General features: G+C 40.0%; 1 protein-coding gene across 1 annotated transcript in view; it reads right to left on the minus strand.

Annotated features, from left to right (window-relative positions):
- The window catches only part of LOC308094995 (uncharacterized protein), a 793896-nt gene that overhangs the window by 517471 nt on the left and 255709 nt on the right, over positions 1 to 20716 (minus strand). Inside the window, exons 23-24 of the mRNA XM_080441835.1 lie at positions 19281 to 19394; positions 18439 to 18552 (exon numbers count right to left, since the gene is read on the minus strand). Of these exons, the coding sequence (XP_080297961.1) occupies positions 18439 to 18552; positions 19281 to 19394 (228 nt within the window). The remainder of the gene's footprint in view (positions 1 to 18438; positions 18553 to 19280; positions 19395 to 20716) is intronic.

Raw genomic sequence — 20716 nt, forward strand, 5'->3', positions numbered from 1 at the left:
AAACAGCACAAGTACAGTTAATAACACTTTGTCTAAAAGGTCCGTCCAAAAAAGTCCTTGCGGTCTTGTTTCCATTGAGGTCGTGACATGACAACACTATGAATATTAATACACAGGAACAACGACATGTCAAGAATACATTTATTAAACTATTATTACTTCTACACATGATCATACAATAACATGTGAAGAATGAGAATAATATCACATTCATATTCAATGAAAACACAATAATGGAATGAGTGAGGAAACAATGATGTAATAATGAATCAATGAATAAACAATGATTGATTTGAGTTCATAAACACATTCAGTAGATGTTTGAATCCAGAGTGATTGACAAAGTCCAAGATGAGAGTCAAACTATGAGTCAAATCTGCTGTCAAAATGAACACTGCTCACATCACTCGGGTGGCTCAGTGGTAAAGTCCCTGCCCACCACCACGGAGGTTGTGGGTTACAATCCACCGTGGTGCATCCGGCTTTGTCCAACGTCTATGTGAACACAACTGGGGGCGGGAGGAGTGGGACGAAGGCCCTACGTCCTGCCGGTGGGGGCTCCTCACTGGCAGGTGAGCCAATAGGAGACAACACAGAGATGTGTGTGGGGAGGAATTCATTGGCATGACCACTAAACTGGGGAGAAACTTTGAAACATGATTGGCTACTAAGTTAAAAACATGAAATAAAAAGAATGAACACTGAACACTGCTCACAATGTGTCGCTTTGTGACGTAGATCTTAGATATTAGAGGGGGGGGGGGTGGACCAATTACAAAACCCTGGGAGACTCCAGTCAAAAGTATATGGGGTTAACTGGTTAAGTATAAAGGTTTATATACAATAAACAATATTGATACTGTGAGAATTACATGATCAAATATACAGTTTTCCTCAGTCTATTCTTGTGTAAAAATATCAAAAATCAAATATACATAAAATGAGTTTGTATCATAAGAGACACAATATGACACTGATATTTACATCATCATCATCATCATCAGTGTTGATGGACAGTATTTATGATACATATTTATAAATGTATGGAGTGGAGGTTTGTTCACTTCTATCTAATCTAATCTAAGATCTAAAGCTCCCTGTGGTGATGACTCATTTATACCATAGAGTTTGACATTAATATGGATTTGACCAGGGACCCCCATTTGAACATATTTGTGCCAGGGACCCCCATTTTGAACATATTTGTGCCAGGGACCCCCATTTGGACACATTTGTACCAGGGACCCCCATTTGAACACATTTGTGCCACGGACCCCCATTTGAACACATTTGTGCCAGGGACCCCCATTTGAACATATTTGTGCCACGGACCCCCATACAAGATTTCGGTTATAATTTTCTAAAATATATATATAATAAATCGTACTTTTTTTTAAAGTAGCAGATCTACAAGCTCACAACGCGTTGCGATGCGACACGTTGTGAGCTTGTAGATCTACTACTTTCAAATAGCCAATATATACAGAGGTTAACGTGTTTAAACTGATTTAGAGACGACTGGTTCTCAAAGTAGGGTCCAGGGGCCCCCGGGGGTCCTTGAGGGGATACCAGGGGGTCCTAAGCTAAATAGTTAAATATACAGCATCAAAAGCAGTATAACCACTTTATCCATCAAATACTTTGCTATTGGAAAATAGCCGATCTACAAGCTCACAATGTGTCGTAATGTGACGCATTGTGAGCTTGTAGATCGGCTATTTTATGATTTGTTTTTTTAACGACAAAAATGTTGTCTTAAGGGGGTCAAGGGTTGAAAGTCAAATGCATCGGGGGTCCTTGACATGACAACGTTAGAGAAACACTGAATCTACAGGAGCTTTAATGTGTGACTGTCACTGTGCTGCTTATTACATCATCATGATGATGTCACCGTGATGTCATGATGAGTCACTCATGCCCAAATATGGAGTCCATGACGTCAGACTCAGCTAGTCTCAAAGTATCCTGACAACAGTGGTAACCATGACAACCTGCACTCACTCAAACATGTTGAGTAACCATGGTGACCTGATGTCATCCTCACATAGAGACTCTATCTCTGCTCACACAGACACACTGAGGAGGAGGAGGACCAGAACCTAAACCCAGCATAGAGAGGTTCAGAGAATGTGTTCTGGAAGGTGTACAGGTGTGCCAGTGAGTCAGAGGACCCTTTATAGAAGGACAGAGTCCCAGCAGGCCAGTCCAGATACACTGATACTCTGTTAGAGTCAGAGGGACTGACAGGGAGGACAGTGTCCTTACTATTGTGTCTGACAGTGTAACTGTTACCATGGAGACCACCACCACCACAGTGCAGACTCCAGGACTTGTCATTGTTTCCAAGCCTACAGTCAACACCACTTCCTTTCCTGCTGATCCCTCTGTAAGTCACTGCTATAGAAACCTTTTCACTCCACTCTACCTCCCAGTAACAGCGTCCAGTCAGACCCTCTGTACACAGAACCTGAGGCCACCCATCAAACCTGTCAGGATGTTCAGGATATGATTGATCCTGTCCCTGTGTCACCTTTCTGTTGTTCTCAGACAGAGAGAGGTAGCTGTGTGCTGTGTTTGTGTCCAGTGTGAGAGGATGGAAATCTGATGAGAAAAACAACACAGTAAACATTACATACATCATTCACTGACTGACACACACACACACACACACACACACACACACACACACACACACACACACACACACACACACACACACACACACACACACACACACACACACACACACACACACACACACACACACACACACACACACACACACACACCTCAGAAGATCGTCTCTGTCGGGTGGAAACCTTGTATGTCCAAAACATTTATTTTATTAATATCATTTTAAAAAACATTTTAAAATAGCCAATGGTCAAAAGATCTACAAGCTCACAACGTGTCAGAGATACAAGGTTTCTGCCCGACGACAACACAGTAAAATGTGAGTCAGAATGTCTTAAAGCCTCCAGGTGAGAAGTGACTTTCTGTGAGAAAATGTTTACATTAAGTTTATGTGAAATGACATCAATGTGGAAAAGTACTCACATGTTTTACTTGAGTAAAAGTATCAATACTGCAATGTATAAATACTCTGTTACAAGTAAAAGTCCGGAATTCAAAATGTACTTGTGTAAAAGTACAAAAGTATTGGTATTAAAATGTACTTAAAGTACCAGAAGTAGAAAGTACTCATTATGCAGAATGTCCCATTTCACAAGTTTTCAAATGTGAAGCTACTTGCGGATTATACTAGGGTCAGTCCACCCTAGGTGGACACGCACTGACCTTTTGCACCTTAATCCCTTGTATAACGCACTGACTTTTTTTGTCTTTTTTTATTGTGCTCCTTTCCTCTAAGCACCTTAACGTCCATTGTCTATCATGCACAGTATAAGTATAACATGCACAGTATACAATACATTGCTGCTATGCTCAGGCACCTTAGTTTTTTTAGTTTTTATTATCTCAGGTACTTTGTAAATATGTAGATAACTTGTCTTGTTGTAGTCTTTTAGTGTTATATATGAAGTTTACCACTTTTTGAATGTATTAGTAGAGAGCTGGGTAAGAGGCCTTGTCAGATACAGGGTGACAGAAGGACTGAGACAGAGGCGGGAAAGTTTGCAGCCTGCTGCAAACTGACACTCTAAACTCTCACCCAGTCCGCTCAGTAATGTAATATCATACCTGGAGCTATTTAAAGACTCATTGCAAAATACACGGACCACCACAGTAATAAGAACCTAGACACACAAGTTAAGATGCATGACTTGTGACACAGCACAACATAGATTCGGACATTAGGATATCCCAGCCTAAAGTCAACAGGTTACTTATAGACAAGAACTGGCAAATGTAAGACAGGGGTTCCCGGTTTGACCAGTCAATGTGACATGGACTTGGAGAGGTCAAAGCTCTCAGATGGGTAAATTGTTCTATGAATAACGTTAATGAATGTACTTGGATTACACTGTGACGACATTCATCTCATGTATAAAGACACCCTGAATCCTGTGAAATGCTAGGCAGACCTGCAGCGGTCTGCTTCAGCTTGTGTTATTGGCTTATGTATGGCTGACTATTTGAATAAACTAATATGTGATTATATTCGTCGTAACTTTGATTAATAAGTTAATAGTCTGGCCTTCTGTTGCTCTCTTGTTTTGATCTCCTTCCCACTTGCCCCCCACCCTCTTCTTCCCCCCCCCCTCTTCTTTCTATGGAAACTAACGTTGCGATGGGAACGATGTACAAAAAATAATTTCACCCACTTTTTTACCTTGTAAACCTGTGATGTGACAATAAAACTGATTCTGATTCTGATTCTGATTCTGAATTGTATAAAAATCTTTTGAAAATAGCAGATCTACAAGCTCACAATGTGTCGCAACGCATTGTGAGCTTATAGATCTTCTATTTTCAAATGGCCAAAATTAATATAGGGCTGAAGTGGTTAACGTATGTTTTGTAAGAATAATCTAAATGCTCCAAGTAACTAGTAACTAAAGTTTTCAAATAATTTTTGTGGAGTAAAAGTACAATATTTGCCTCTGAAATGTAGTGGAGTAGAAGTAAAAGTACAGAAAATTGGAAATACTCCAGTAAAGTAAAAATACCTCAAAATGTTACTTAAAAATACCTCAAAATTTTACTTAAGTAAAGCACTTGAGTAAATGTACTTAGTTACTTTACACCTCTGAAAATACACACATCCTGTTACATCAAAGGTTCCTAAAATGTTAAGGCTGCAACCCCATTTGAACTGGGGACCCCCCAAAATAATCATATTCTAACTGGGGACCCCCCAAAATAATCATATTCTAACTGGGGACCCCTCAAAATAATCATTTGAACTGGGGACCCCCCAGAATAATCATACTTGAACTGGGGACCCCCCAAAATAATCATTATTTCAACTGGGGACCCCCCAAAATAATCATATTTGAACTGGGGACCCCCCACCCTGACAAGCACTTGTCAGGGTGGGGGAAGTTGTAGGAGTTGAGGAGTCATTTAGTTTGACTCGGTTCCACATATAAATATTGTGAAAATAGCCGATCTACAAGCTCACAACGCCTCAGCGTTGTGAGCTTGTAGATCGGCTATTTATAGCCAGGTCATTTATAGTCGATTGGCTATTTATAGCCGATCTACCACTTATAGATCGGCTAGCTTGTAGATCTATTTTGTAGATCGGCTATTTTCACAATGTTTGCCTCTTTCTTACGTAATATTTGACAATTTGGTATTAAAAAGGTCTTAAAAGTCATTAAATTGTAACATTATTAATGTGCAGATACCCTGTATACACTTATACTGTATGTTGGTTTGTTTACTGTTGAGTGAGAAAACAATGTTACACATTAAGATAATCATCTGGGGACCCCCCACAATAATTCGGGGACCCCCCTGGGGTCCGACCGCGAGTTTGGAAACCACTGTCTTACATAGAAAACATTCAGCATCTACAAGTTAGCAACACCTCACACCATGGTGTGAAGCGTTGCTAACTTGTAGATCGGCTATTTTAGTTATTTTTTAAATATGGAGGAATTACAAGCTGATTTACAAGCTCACAACGTTTCACGATGCGAGGCGTTGTGAGCTTGTAGATCTGCTATTTATTATGTATATTCATTTTTTTATGTTTTTATGCACTACAGTTTTTACATCTACAAGCTCACAACATGTCACAATGCAACATGTGAGCTTAGATCCGCTGTTTTTGAAATAGCCAATCTACAAGCTCACAGGCTGTCATGATGCAGGACATTGTGAGCTTGTAGATTTTCTTATCTCTCCACAACCCAATCTGCAAGCTCACAGGCTATTTTTCACCTAATTTTCAAATATAGCCGATCTAAAAGCTCACAACGCATCATGATGTGATGCATGGTGAGCTTGTAGATCGGCTATTTTCATCTATTTCAATTATTGATAATCTAGAATCCAATCTGCAAGCTCACAACCTGTCATAATGTGACGAGTTGTGAGCTTGTAGATCCACTGTTTAAAACAGCAAAAGTCCATATAAAAGTTCATCACACGTTAAACAACATATTGTGAGTTTATGTTTGAAATACAGCTGATCTACAAGCTCACAACCTGTCACAATGTAATTCATGAGTTTGTAGATCTACTTTTGAGTTTTAAACAAAACCAAACTACAAGCTCACAACGTGTCGCAATGTGATCCTAGTGAGCTTGTAGATCGTCTACCTTAAAAAGAAAAAAAAATCAGCTGATCTACAAGCTCACAATACATCACACTGATGTGCTTTGTGAGCTTGTAGATCGGCTATCTTTGTTATGTTTGATATATTGAGGTCTGAGGAAGATCCAGCAGGCTTTAAACATCACATTCATGATGGTAATAAACCATTTAACTTATGGATCATAATTATTCCAGTGCAGAGTTCTGCTCTGCATCTGGCTTTTTAAATTACTTTGGATGAGCGTGATCTTCTACTTGTTGATGTTTGAAATAACTCACTACCTGTCACATTGCAACATGGTGTGAGCTTGTAGATCGGCTGTTTTTGAAATATAGCCAAAACTCATAGCGCATCATAATGCGAGGCTTTGCAAGCTTGTAGATCTGCTATTTCTTGTAATATAGCCGATGTAAAGGCTCACAACGCAACATGATGTGAGCTTGTATATCGGCTCACAACCTGTCACAATGAGACAAGTTGTGATCAGCAATTTTTATTTATTTGTAATGGTCTATCTAAAAGCTCACCACACGTCATGATCGGGTTTATTTTTTTTGGCCGTTAATTATAAAGATCACAGGCCACCGTGGCCGATTGGGAAAATGCTGTTATTAGACTATTTTATGTCTTTCTGTCTGCGATGGATAAAGCGGTGAAAGTTGGTGACACACATACGTTGCAGGCAAGTAATGAACCTTCCTTGTACCATCATTCATGATGACATAATTAACATTAACAAAACAAAACAAAAGCTGTAGGTTTTGCATATTAAGGTTGAATGAGATGTAGGGCCCAAAACATATATTAATGTGTTTATACTGTGTGACGTAGTCACGCAAGCTGTTCATAACGCCCACTTTATTCAGTTATTTTTTGGAAAGCGACACCTCTGCATAATAGAGTAGATAGATATTACTAGCCCACTTCATTCTTTGGCCGGTAAAATATAATCCTGTCGGTCAAGGTGGCCGGCCCAAAAGGTGCCTTGCAGAAACCCTGGTCATGATGCAATGTATTGTGAGTTTGTAGATTGGCTCTTTTTATGTTTGAAATACAGCTGATCTACAAGCTTACAACCTGTCTCAATGTGAAAATTGTTGTGAATTGTTAGATAGGCAAATTTTGTTTCAAATATAGCTGAACTACAAGCTCACAACGTGTCGAAATATGACACGTGAGCTTGTAGATCGGCTATATTCTAAATATTGCAGATCTACAAGCACACAATGTGTCACAATGTGAGGCATTGTGAAGAGTTGTGAGTCATTGGGTCTCATTCACTAAGCTCAGGTCCTCACATATCTTGTACTTATGTGCATATACGTGACTTCCCACGTTCAGTATTCATTCATCTTTTTTTTACCGTGAATTTGGGCGGACACTCAAACTCACGTCTGCTTACAAAATGATTTATATGCCTCAAACCTTTCATATATGTTATTAGAATGCCTTATTCTTCATGAAAAATCAATGACAATAGTGCCAAACCTCAGATGATGTTTTTATGTGCCCAAAATGTGTCAACACATTAAAAAAACTTATGTCAAAGATCTATTGCTTGGATGCATATGGTAGACATGATGCAAATTCAACCAATTTGTATTTCTTTTCAGTTGACACATTTAGAGCTGAATTATTAGGTCCCTCTGCGTGTTTTCCGTTTCTGCAAATGTGGCCACAGTTTCACATATTGGACTTTCATGCCAACATGTTGCGCTATTAATTTATAATATTGACCACATCACATCATGTTATGTCTTATCATCTGATGAGGATACAGTATGGATGAAGTCTAGCTGTGTCCATAATATCCGTTCACCATTCTGACGTAGGACAGGATATGTTGTTAATCCTAAGGACATGTTTATCCTCAGTAATCAATAAAGTGTGATCTGGTCCATAATCGGATCTCTGTTTCCTCAGTCAAATGTAAGCATTATTTAATAGAAAAGGCTTCTATAATATCCTTTCCACGTTTTATTAACCTATTATTTGGTGGTGGGGTTAAACATTGAGACCCATTGTTTCTGTCAACCCACATGACAACTTTTGTTTTAATCAAAATAAATAAAAGATTCATGTTGCTATACATAACATAACAACATCTAAAATGACACAGATGCTTTCCCGGTTTTAAAGGTATAACAACGTATAGGCTTTCCAGGTCTTAATGGGTTAAGGACCGGGCCAAGAGCAGAGAAACCTCCTGAATTCCCTGGAAGCTCTACTGAAGAGTTTTCAGGACAGTATCTGGGGAGGGGCCAACCCACTATAAAACAGTGTATAAAATGTTAATGTGTGATATTGGCAGAGACAGACATATACTCACATTTTCTAGGATTAAGCCAATCTTCTCCTCCATGTTTCACTCTGTAGGAAATAGAACAACAATGCAGCAATGTCTAACTGTCTAACACAACGTCTCCACTACCTGACACTACAGTGTTTCTCCTATCATTATCTTGGCCCTGCAGCCCATCCAGACATACTCACTGCTGCCCAGTTTGGATCTCATCACCTCCTCAGACTCCACCTTAACCCCTAGCACTCCACTCTCCTTTATCCCTTCTTAATGCAAGTTTACTATGCAGATATATCTTGTTCTTAATGCAAGTTTACTATGCAGATATATCTTGTTCTTAATGCAAGTTTACTATGCAGATATATCTTGTTCTTAATGCAAGTTTACTATGCAGATATATCTTGTTCTTAATGCAAGTTTACTCTGCAGATATATATTGTTCTTAATGCAAGTTTACTATGCAGATATATCTTGGATATGTCTTGTTATTTCTCAACCATACAGCATGTTATTTAGATAGCATGTTGTTTAGACATCTGAAAATATCCTGATTGATGCTGTGTTGACTCTGGACTTGATAACACACAATGGACCAACAAATGATGACATGGCACCCAAAATCATCACTGACAGTGAAAACTTCACGCTGGAGTCAACACAGCATCTACCAGGAGATTTTAGAGGACTTTGTGCTTCTGTATGTTGACAAGCTTTATGGAGATGCTGATTTCATTTTCCAGCAGGACTTGGTACCTGCCCACTGTGTCAAAACTACTAGTAACTGGTGTACTGACCATGGTATTAATATGCTTAACTGACCAGACAACTGACCTGACCCCCACAGAGAATAGATGTTGTATTGTCAAGAGGAAGGTGTGAGACACTAGACTCAACAATACAAATGAGTTTAAGGCTGCTATCAAAGCAAACCTGGGCTTCCATAACACCTCAACAGAACCACAGGCTGATCACCTCCATGCCACGCCCCATTGATGAAATCATTGGTTCAAAAGTAGCCCTGACCAAGTATTGAGTGCATAAATTAACATTCTTTTCAGATGGTCCACATTTCTGTATAATATATCTCTTTTTTTGTATGCGCAATAAATCTAGAATATATGAAAGTTTCATGTTTTGAATTATATTACATTAGAAAATGAACCTTTCCACGATATTATTGTATATTGTATATATTTTTAGAAGGATCTGTAAAACCTTTTTGTTTGTTGGTTAAAGTATTGGTAAAAGTCTATTTGGGACTTTGTATCAGAGTGAATACACTGTTAAGAGACACATGAGGGAAACACTGCACATTCACTGTACTATCTAACATGGACACAGTCCAAGTCTACTCACATGCAGTTCTCCAGAACTGAATCATTCACCATGTTGAGGCTCAGGTCCAACTCTCTTAGGGAGGGATGAGAGTTTACAGCTGAGGCCAGAACTTCACAGCATCTCTCTGTCAAGCAGCACTGAGCCAGTCTGAATGAAGAATGAAACACCAGACGACAAAAAAATAAAAAGAGAGAATAAATAAAACACGTTACGATATACATTATTCCTGGATTGAGAACCTGGACCTGGCCGTGATGGACTGTCAGGGTTTTGAACTAGTGACCCAGGAGGTGGAAAGGAAAAAAAGAAAGAAAGAAAATACAACAAGAATACAATAAAATAAGAAAGAAAACAAAGACAGATTCTCAAGATTCTGAAGTTCAGCTCACACACACATACAAGGCTGTTACTACCATCAAACACTCAATATAGATCATAATATTCTGATGACAGTACGGATCCCCATATATGGGCAGAAAATAAATGCACAACATCTCTGTAAGTATGTATGTATTTACTTTAAGTACGTCTGTAGTTCAGGTATCTTGAGAACTGTCCGACAGACCAACGTCAAACTTGGCAAATGACCTGAGTGTATTCTTATGTCAAAAGTCCCTAAAAGGCCAATTTGAATTACTTCCTGACATAAGCAAGAACGTGTGCATGCACATGAATCTTGATTTCATTCACCTGTGTGATCCCCATAGCTGCATGTTCCTCCAAACACACCTGATTTAAATTATAGGCCTACAGCGCTACGCCATTTTGAATCTCATTCAAGATGACGTCCAGAGAGTGTATTAGTCATTTTAAACTTAAAGAGTACACAAAAATATGTATCTGAAAACATTTTAGTTTAGAAATAAGAAATGTAGTTACATTAACAGGCTTCACACTGCCCCCCTCCGTGTCTCTGCGTGAGCTACATGCTACCAACTTCGATCGAACGATCCCATAGCCAGAGGGGACGGGACATACGGCTGAGACTGTGATTAGTTTGACACAAATAGGCTTCCGTTTCAGACTGATCCTTCAAAATAAAATGCACAACTTTTTAAGGGTGGTCATCTAGTGAAATCCCTATTACTGAAATGGACGCTTACACCCATTAATATCAATATAAATAATCAAAACTAGAAGATGATGAAGATCTGACAAAATACATCCAACAACGATAGTGTAATTTTGTATCTCAGCATGGCAGGACATGAGGTAGGCTTGGGCTCCCATGATATCAATCTTATTAATACATTCTCACCACAGCATTCATATTATATTCACATAATACAGTACATAATAAAACAGAATTGATCAAAATAAATAGGGTGAATTAATCTTACTTTAGGATCTCCAGTCTACAGTGCACACTCTTCAGTCCAGCTAAGAGCAGATCCAGTAGTCCTGAGTCCAGGTTGTTTTGGCTGAGGTCCAATTCTCTCAAATGAGAAGGATTAGAGCTGAGAGCTGAAGCCACAACTTCAACCTCTGTCTGTCTGAGGTTACAGCCAACAAGTCTGTAAATACAGATTAAATAAGAGACTATCAAAACAAATTATACCTAGTTCACTGTCATGGAAGTTAACTAAGAGATCTCCTACTGTATCTAGTTATACAGACACAAACAGTTTAAGTATGATCAGAGAACAGAGAAGTAAACAACAGATGAAAAGTTAATGTAATGTAAGTAATCTGAGTAACCAAGCTCACTGTTTAAAAAGCCATCCTTTGTACACCCCTTCACTAATGGTATGGTCCATTTCTCATGGTAGAATAACTCATAAAGAGGACACATATGAATAGTTTGAGGACTTGAGTTCTCCTGTTGTTCTGTGTGTACTAAGGTTGGGGTCGTCTGTCGGCGATTGGAGGAGTCCAATCGTCACATTTTTTAGTAGGCGATTTTGGACGATATTTGTCATTTTATTTTGCAAAATAAATGTATCCTAATGGTCTGTCTCTTTGAGAATTAAACTCAATACTATTCAAATATAGCCAAATTAAATGTAAAGCGCAATACAAAGTGTGCACGAAATGTTAATCAATTTGGGCCATTCTAATAATGATTGATGATGATGATGAAGGCACTCTCTTGTTGCCTTATTTCCGACGAGTCTAGGCTACAAAACTCAGCCCCCTCCCTGGTAGGTAGGTAGGTAGGTAGGTAGGTAGGTAGAGGTAGGTATATAGAGGTAGGTAGGTAGGTAGGTAGGTAGGTAGGTAGGTAGGTAGGTAGGTAGGTAGGTAGGTAGGGAGGTATAGGTAGGTAGGTAGGTAGGTACTGTAGGTAGGTAGGTAGGTACTGTAGGTAGGTAGGTAGGTAGGTAGGTACTGTAGGTAGGTAGGTAGGTAGGTAGGTAGGTACTGTAGGTAGGTAGGTAGGTAGGTAGGTAGGTAGGTAGGTAGGTAGGTAGGTAGGTAGGTAGGTAGGTAGGTAGGTAGGTAGGTAGGTACTGTAGGTAGGTACTGTAGGTAGGTAGGTAGGTACTGTAGGTAGGTAGGTAGGTAGGTAGGTAGGTAGGTAGGTAGGTAGGTAGGTAGGTACTGTAGGTAGGTAGGTAGGTTGGTAGGTACTGTAGGTAGGTAGGTAGGTAGGTAGGTAGGTAGGTAGGTAGGTAGGTACGTACTGTAGGTAGGTAGGTAGGTAGGTAGGTTGGTTGGTAGGTACTGTAGGTAGGTAGGTAGGTAGGTAGGTAGGTAGGTAGGTAGGTACTGTAGGTAGGTAGGTAGGTAGGTAGGTAGGTAGGTAGGTACGTAGGTAGGTAGGTAGGTAGGTACTGTAGGTAGGTAGGTAGGTAGGTAGGTAGGTAGGTAGGTAGGTAGGTAGGTAGTTACTGTAGGTAGGTAGGTAGGTAGGTAGGTAGGTAGGTAGGTAGGTAGGTAGGTACTGTAGGTAGGTAGGTAGGTAGATAGGTAGGTAGGTAGGCTACTGAATGGAGCGGAGGAGAGCATTACTCTCCTAGTTGTCTGTTTATCAGCTACTGTACGTTTGATGATATCTGTATATATATTTTCATATAAAAACGAAATTTAAACTACAGCACTAGTTTCTGCACATCCTCTCTGTGCATTTGCAAGCTTGATGACACAGGAACGCATGTCCCCCCGGTCTCACAAGATCCAGCACTTGATTCTGAACTTTTATTGTCAAGTCTGGATATTAAAACTTGTGTCAGCTTATGTTTATATCACCTGTCAATCAATGCGATTTGAAATGTGAGTTCACTCACGACCCAACGTACGTTACGAGTCCCTTTAGTTACAGGGGAGGGGGGCGGGGCGGGTGATTTATCCCACAGCAGCACAAGTTATTATTTGTCAGAATATAAAAAGTGAACCTGGATGGGTGTGTTTCACCACATCGTTGTTGTAAACTGAGGTAGGCTTCTCTGCTTCAACTTCACTTCATCTCCTAGCCTGTGATCTTAGCTTAGTCCTAAAAGAACAGTGGTGGAAAGTAACTAAGTACATTTACTCAAGTACTGTGTCAATACAGTACTCAAGTACTGTGTCAACGCGTTGCGATGCGATGCGTTGTGAGCTTGTAGATCTGCTATTTTCAAAACATTTTAATTTAATATATTTTATACATATGATACCATGTGAAACGGGACATTCTGCATGATGAGTACATTCTACTTTTGGTACTTTAAGTACATTTTGATACCAATACTTTTGGTACTTTAAGTACATTTTGATACCAATACTTTTGTACTTTTACTCAAGTACATTTTTTATTCCAGACTTTTACTTGTATTGAGTATTTCTACATCGCAGTATTGATACTTATATTTACATAAGAAAATAATTTGAGTATTTTTCCCACCAGTGTAAAATAACATCCTATGGAAGTAATATGTTTTACTATTCTTTGTTGTCTAAACAAGTTTTGTCAGGGAGAGAGTGAGACAGGTGCATGGTAGAGAGAGAGTGAGACAGGTACATAGCAGTGAGAGAGTGAGACAGGTGCTTGGCAGTGACAGAGTGAGACAGGTACATAGCAGTGAGAGAGTGAGACAGGTACATAGCAGTGAGAGAGTGAGACAGGTGCATGGCAGTGAGAGAGTGAGACAGGTGCTTGGCAGTGAGAGAGTGAGACAGGTGCATGGCAGTGAGAGAGTGAGACAGGTGCTTGGCAGTGACAGAGTGAGACAGGTACATAGCAGTGAGAGAGTGAGACAGGTACATAGCAGTGAGAGAGTGAGACAGGTGCATGGCAGTGAGAGAGTGAGACAGGTGCATCCAATATATATATAATAATGGTTTAGGGTTTTAACAGTGTAAAGAAGCTCAACTGTGGCAGTTGCAATACAATGATTGAATCTGGAGTTTGGACAAACATATGTTGTTTATAAGTTATCCATGGATATTCAGCTGTACTACAGCATTGGTAATGGCAATTTTATTCAGCCGTCAGGTCCAACACTTTGGAACCAAAACATCATATCTTGTACAAATATTGCCAGGAAATGTGTTTCCACATTCCACAGGTGCACCTTCATGCTACCAACAATGCAAAGCATTGTAAGCTTGTAGATCTTTTCTTTTTGACAAGTGATGCCTTTGAACTTGTACTACAAAGTGCTTTCACACGGTGAAGCGGGTTTAATGTTGGGTATTTCTGTTGTCTTTTATGGTGTTAAAAGGGCATGGAACAATGCAGATGATGAACGCACATTTGATTTAGTGGAATTCATCATCTGATACACCTGAGTCATGCACAAATCAAGGCTTTACACAGCCTTTCATGCATCAGACGTGGCTCTTTGTTTACAAGCAAACCTACACTAAAGAATATAGCAGAGATGTTAAGAGCTGTGTGAATGAGGCCCATTGAAAATAACAATTATCTTGTCCTTTTTATTTTAAGTTCCACTACTGAGAGGATGGCAATGTCAGTGGGTTCAAACCACTGGTCTGGTGGGGGTAACCAGCAGGACTTTTAGACTCTTAGTTTTATTTGGACATACACACAATACCACTAGTCACTATTTGAGACACAGGCAGCATTATTGGAACTTTTATGTCAACCTTCATTTCTAATTATAGTGTTGTAGCGAGTTATAGTGTGACTCTATGGATGTTTCTATTCACTTGACTACTAACCGAGCCTTTCTGCAGTTCCTCACAGCTGGGATCAGTCTCCATCGCCCCCCGTCCGTTGTGTTGTATTTGTCCAGGTCCAACTCTTCCAGAACCTCCTCTGACATCAGCAGCATGAAGGCCAGAGCTGAACACTGGCTCCCAGACAGTTTCTTCTTTGATCCGTTCTTTGACTTCAGGTACTTTTGGATCTCCTGATGTACTGAGTGGTCGTTCATCTCCATCAAACAGTGGAAGATGTTAATACATCTGTCAGGAGAGGCATCATGAGTGGTCATTCTCCTTAGGTTCTTGATGGCTTTCTGGATGCTCTCTGGACTGTTCTCTGTCTGACCCAGTAGGCCTCCTAACAGACTCTGGTTGGACTCCAGTGTGAGGCCATGAAGAAACCGAACAAGTAGGTCCAGGTGGCCATTTTTACTCTTCAGGGCTTTTTTCATAGCGGCTTTCAGGAAGTCAGAGAGGGAGCTGTCACTCTTGTATTTATTATCTTCCAGGAATGTCTTCAGTACCTTCATGTTCTTCTCTGTGAAACAATGGAACAGGTAGACTGCAGCCAGAAACTCCTGGATGCTCAGATGAACAAAGCTGTAGACAGTTTTCTGGAAGAGCACACCCTCTCTTTTGAAGATCTCTGTGCACACTCCTGAGTACAGTGAGGCATCTTTGACATCAAGACCACACTCTTCCAGGTCTTCTTGGTAGAACAGGATGCTACCTTTCTCCAGATGTTCAAATGCCAGCCTGCCCAGCTTCAGGAGAACATCCCTGTCAGTCTCCATGAGCTGCTGTTGATTCACCTCATGTGTCTCATCATACTTCTTCTTCTTCCTCTTTGTCTGAACCAACAGGAAGTGGCAGCACATCGCAGTCAGGGTCTTGGGCAGCTGTCCTATCATGTGTGTCCTCAACATGTCCAGCAGAACGGTAGCAATGATCCAACAGAAGAGTGGGATGTGACACATGATGTGGAGGGTCCTTGATGTCTTCAAGTGTGAGATGACTGTGTTGCTCTGTTTCTCATCAGTGAATCTTTTCATGAAGTACTCCTCCTTCTGAGGGTCTGTGAATCCTCTCACTTCTGTCACCATGTCAACACATGCAGGAGGGATCTGATTGGCTGCTGCAGGTCTGGTGGTTATCCAGAGGAGGGCTGAGGGGAGCAGATTCCCCTTGATTAGGTTTGTCAACAAAGCATCCACTGATGATGTCACTGTGACATCAGAAACAATTCCATTGTTTTGGAAGTATAATGGAAACCTGCTTTCATCCAGACCATCAAAGATGAAGCCAACTTTCCAGACAGCGAGCTGCTCTGCTGTGACGTTCTTTAATGTTGGGTGGAAATCATGGATCAGTGTGAGAAGACTGTATTGCTCATCTCTGACCAAGTTCAGCTCCCGGAATGAAAAGGGAACCAGGAGATTTACATCTTTATTTTCCAAACCCTTTGCCCAGTCCAGAGTGAACTTACACACAGAGAATGTTTTTCCAATGCCAGCGATGCCCTTGGTCAGAACTCTTCTGATGGGTGTCTTTCTGCCAGGGAGGGGTTTAAAGATGTCACAGCAGTTGATTGGTGTGTCATGGAAGGTCTTCATCTTGGAAGCTGTCTCAAGCTGTATAACTTCATGTTGGCTATTAACCCCTTCACTCTCTCCCTCTGTGATGTAGAGCTCTGTGTAGGTGCTGGTGAGGGAGGTTCCTGTCTCTTCTGTCATGTGGTTTTTCACATCATCAAGACTGTTCAAACTGATCTTATAATCATTCAAATCATCCTGCAGACTGACATCTGAAATGAGAAGAAAATATATGTTTTAAACATTCCGGTTATTTCATAACTTTACATATTTATGGCACACAATTTGTTTAAAAAAACTGCCAAAAGTAATAACACAACATGTGTTGTTTTTGTCTAGTTGATAATTGTTTAGCTTCATTATTTGCACTTAGATATTGATGCAGACACTAATTTGAACATTTAGTCTGACTATGATTTCTGGAATTTAGCATTATTTATTTTAATTAGTGCAAATTCTGTCCAGTCTTACCTTGTCCAGGTGTGGTTTGACTGGGTGTCTTCAGTCCAGGTGCTGTTTGTCTTGGTGTCTTCAGTCCAGGTGTGGTTCTGGATCTCTTTCCACACTGGGGACAGCCATAGTGTCCTGTTGGAGCAGACTGGTCCCAGTATGAGGTGATGCACTGTCTGCAGAACCAGTGTCCACAGCTGGTAGAGACTGGATCTGTCAGAACCTCCTCACACACTGAACACCTGGACGCCTGCTCTGTCACAACACAACCACTCCTCTTCCTCTCTCTGTGGAGATGAAGACAATGTATATTTATTTAGCTGCAGATCCCCATCTGAAAATATATTCTGCCAGGGACTCTGCCATAAGAGAACATTTGTGTTTGATCATTATTCATTTTTTTGTAAAATTATTCCACATTTTTCAAACCTTTTCAAGATTCAACAAAATGCTTCAAAAAGTACAGATCTACAAGCTCAAAATAGGCCCAATGTGATATGTTGTGATCTTGTACAACAGCTATTTTGGAATATCCCAAGTATAAAATAGGGGAAAAGTAGTAAAACTATTCCTCATTTTGCTGGGGACCCTCTGTAACCCCCTAAAGGACCCTTGGGGGTCCGCAAACCCCACTTTGAGAACCACTGCTCTACTGTAAAGAGGATAATTACTAAAATAAATATATTGTAAAAACAAAATAATAACTGCCCACAAAAAGTTCGGAAACTTCGGTCGATTATTTCTCCCCTTCAATAATATGTATTTGTAATGTAATGTATTTGATATCATTGTTATCGTTAATTAGTCACCTTTACAACAAGGTATAACTTCCAAAGATCGTGCATTTGTGGAATGAGCAACACGGCTAAACGTGTGGGTAGTGCCCCCCAAGAAAAGAACAAAAGAACAAAATGATAATATTATTATTAATAGCTACAGTAACATTTTACAAACGATACCGTACAATAACAGTTGATAGACACAGTAGTCAATACATAGTATACATAGTTTGTTACATAGATAGCACATGCACACAAGCAGTCAGTCTGTATTGCTCAGCTTCACACCTGAACACCATATTGTCATTTGTACGACTTCATTCACAAACTGCACACACAGTAATTTATAATCTAAAGATAAACTTTGAACATCTCTTAATAAAATGCTGCAGGACAAGGTACGGAACCAACCAATCAATATTCATTCATTTTCAACCTCCTGGGTGGGGACGTGAGGAGGGAGTCCACCCACCCAGCACCCCTAGTTCCCACGGCTATGGTCATTGTTTTAAAATCTCGTAGTATGTGCATGTTCAAGATAATCCCATAATCCTGTACTGTGCGATGCTACCAGAATTCCAAATTGTTTAGGATTTTAAAAACCCTGTCGAGTGAGTGCAGCTTTATAGTGTTGTGTATATTGTATAGGAGGATTCACATACTTTGTGTGTGGAGGTCGAGGTTCATTACTGAAGTCAGGAACTCCTCCTTTAGACCAGTCACTCTTCAAAGACACACAGCTGGGTGTTGGAGACTCTGGTCTCTGGTACGGACTCCTGGAATCATATAAATGATTCTATAAATATCATGTGAATTCAATTTGTTCAATATTTGTTATTGTTAGTCCCATTTTACACCGAAAATAGCTGATCCACAAGCGCAACACCTCACAGCGCAATGTGTTGTGAGCCTGTAGATCAGCTATTTTCGGTTATTAGTTATGATTTGTACGACTTCATTTACAAACTGAACACACACAGTATAACTTACAATCTATAGATAAACTTTGACGAGGGAGGATATAACGTTAATTATAGAAACATTTATATAATTTGTGTGTGACTCCCGTGTTCGCAAATCATTATACATGTTTCTATAATATCATGTGATATATATCCTTTATATCCACACATTTTGGGGCTAAACAACAACTTGAAGGATAAATATAGGTCTGATAATGATGTACCATGCATGTTAGAATCATGGATACTTTACATTATTCCCCATATTTTCCTTTTAATACAAACTATACTACATATTCCTCCTGGGTGGGGACGTGAGGGGGTGTCCGCCCACTTAGCACCCCTAGTTCCCACGGCTATGGTCATTGTTTTAAAATCTCGTAGTATGTGCATGTTCAAGATAATCCTATAAAATAATCTAATAAGATTCTCCTGTAGTGTGTGATGCTACCAGAATTCCAAATTGCTCAAGATTTTAAAAACCCTGTAGTGTGAGTGCAGATTTATAGTGTTGTGTATATTGTATAGGAAGATTCACATACTTTGTGTGTGGAGGTCGAGGTTCATTACTGAAGTCAGGAACTCCTCCTTTAGACCAGTCACTCTTCAAAGACACACAGCTGGGTGTTGGAGACTCTGGTCTCTGGTACGGACTCCTGGAATCATATAAATGATTCTATAAATATCATGTGAATTCAATTTGTTCAATATTTGTTATTGTTAGTCCCATTTTACACCGAAAATAGCTGATCTACAAGCGCAACACCTCACAGCGCAATGTGTTGTGAGCCTGTAGATCAGCTATTTTCGGTTATTAGTTATGATTTGTACGACTTCATTTACAAACTGAACACACACAGTATAACTTACAATCTATAGAGAAACTTTGACGAGGGAGGATATAACGTTAATAGATCCTATGTCTACTTCTTGAATTTGCATTGGCATTGAGATCCACAGAGGGGGGGGCATTCCCGGCTCTATTCTGTGCCAGTTTTCCCAGCCGCAACGCTACCCTTAACCTGTTAAATCCGGATAATGGAGCTGCGCCGCCCCAATAGGTTATTCTAGCACCTGCTCTACCCGTCACCATTATGCCGACGCCGTTATTTGCGCATGGAGGTGTGCCCGTGGGCGTGTTGTTGCTATATCCCCCACATTGACATTCTCAACCCACACATGGGTACGGCTTGGGGAGGGGGGATAGTGGATTCTAAAAGCACCCGCTGGTTTATAAAATCACCCGTCAAGTGCACACAGATAGTCCACTTGCCAGAATGTGAACCCGGAAATGTTGAGTACACCAAGGTTTTATGTTAGAAATGTTGAGTATGGGTCCCCAGCATGTAGAAACTGCCGGATGCTAACTTGGATATGTTGAGCAATTTTCAGAATTAGCGTAATTAGCTTTTATTAGCATAATCACCTATATGGACAATATTTCAGCAATGTTCCCGGGCCTTAGGGATATTTTCGCGCTAATCAGTCTTAAATGCACCAAATTTGGCCCAGATGTAGCCCAGGGCATGCTCTAATGATTTAGCTAGGGCACCCGAGCGGGCGACCTTTGGGGTCGCCATAGCGGCCAAATCCAAAATGGCCGCCATGTAAAACGGTTTTGGCTGTAACTTTTGAACCAGATGAGCTACAAATACAAACTTGGTGTCTATTTCATGTTTTTTGACCATTGCAAACACATTGGAATGCTTATCATTACGATTGGGTGTGTCTGAAACCCTAATATGCATATTGGTGCTATGTGAAAACGAGTTATAACTTAACCTTTGACACTTTTGGCAAACTTGGTGTCAATTTTATGTTTTATTTAAGCATTAGAAACACATTGGAATGTTCCGATTAATGATTAAATCTATCTAGAGCACTCTAATTAGCTTATTACCAATATGACCACTATCAACAACCTAAAAAAAGCAACCTATGTATGTTACACATACAATTTTATTGAAACAATAGAAAA

This window comes from Gymnoscopelus braueri (assembly GCF_963280865.1).
Source record: "Gymnoscopelus braueri genome assembly, chromosome: 11".
NCBI classification, from domain to species: Eukaryota; Metazoa; Chordata; class Actinopteri; order Myctophiformes; family Myctophidae; genus Gymnoscopelus; species Gymnoscopelus braueri.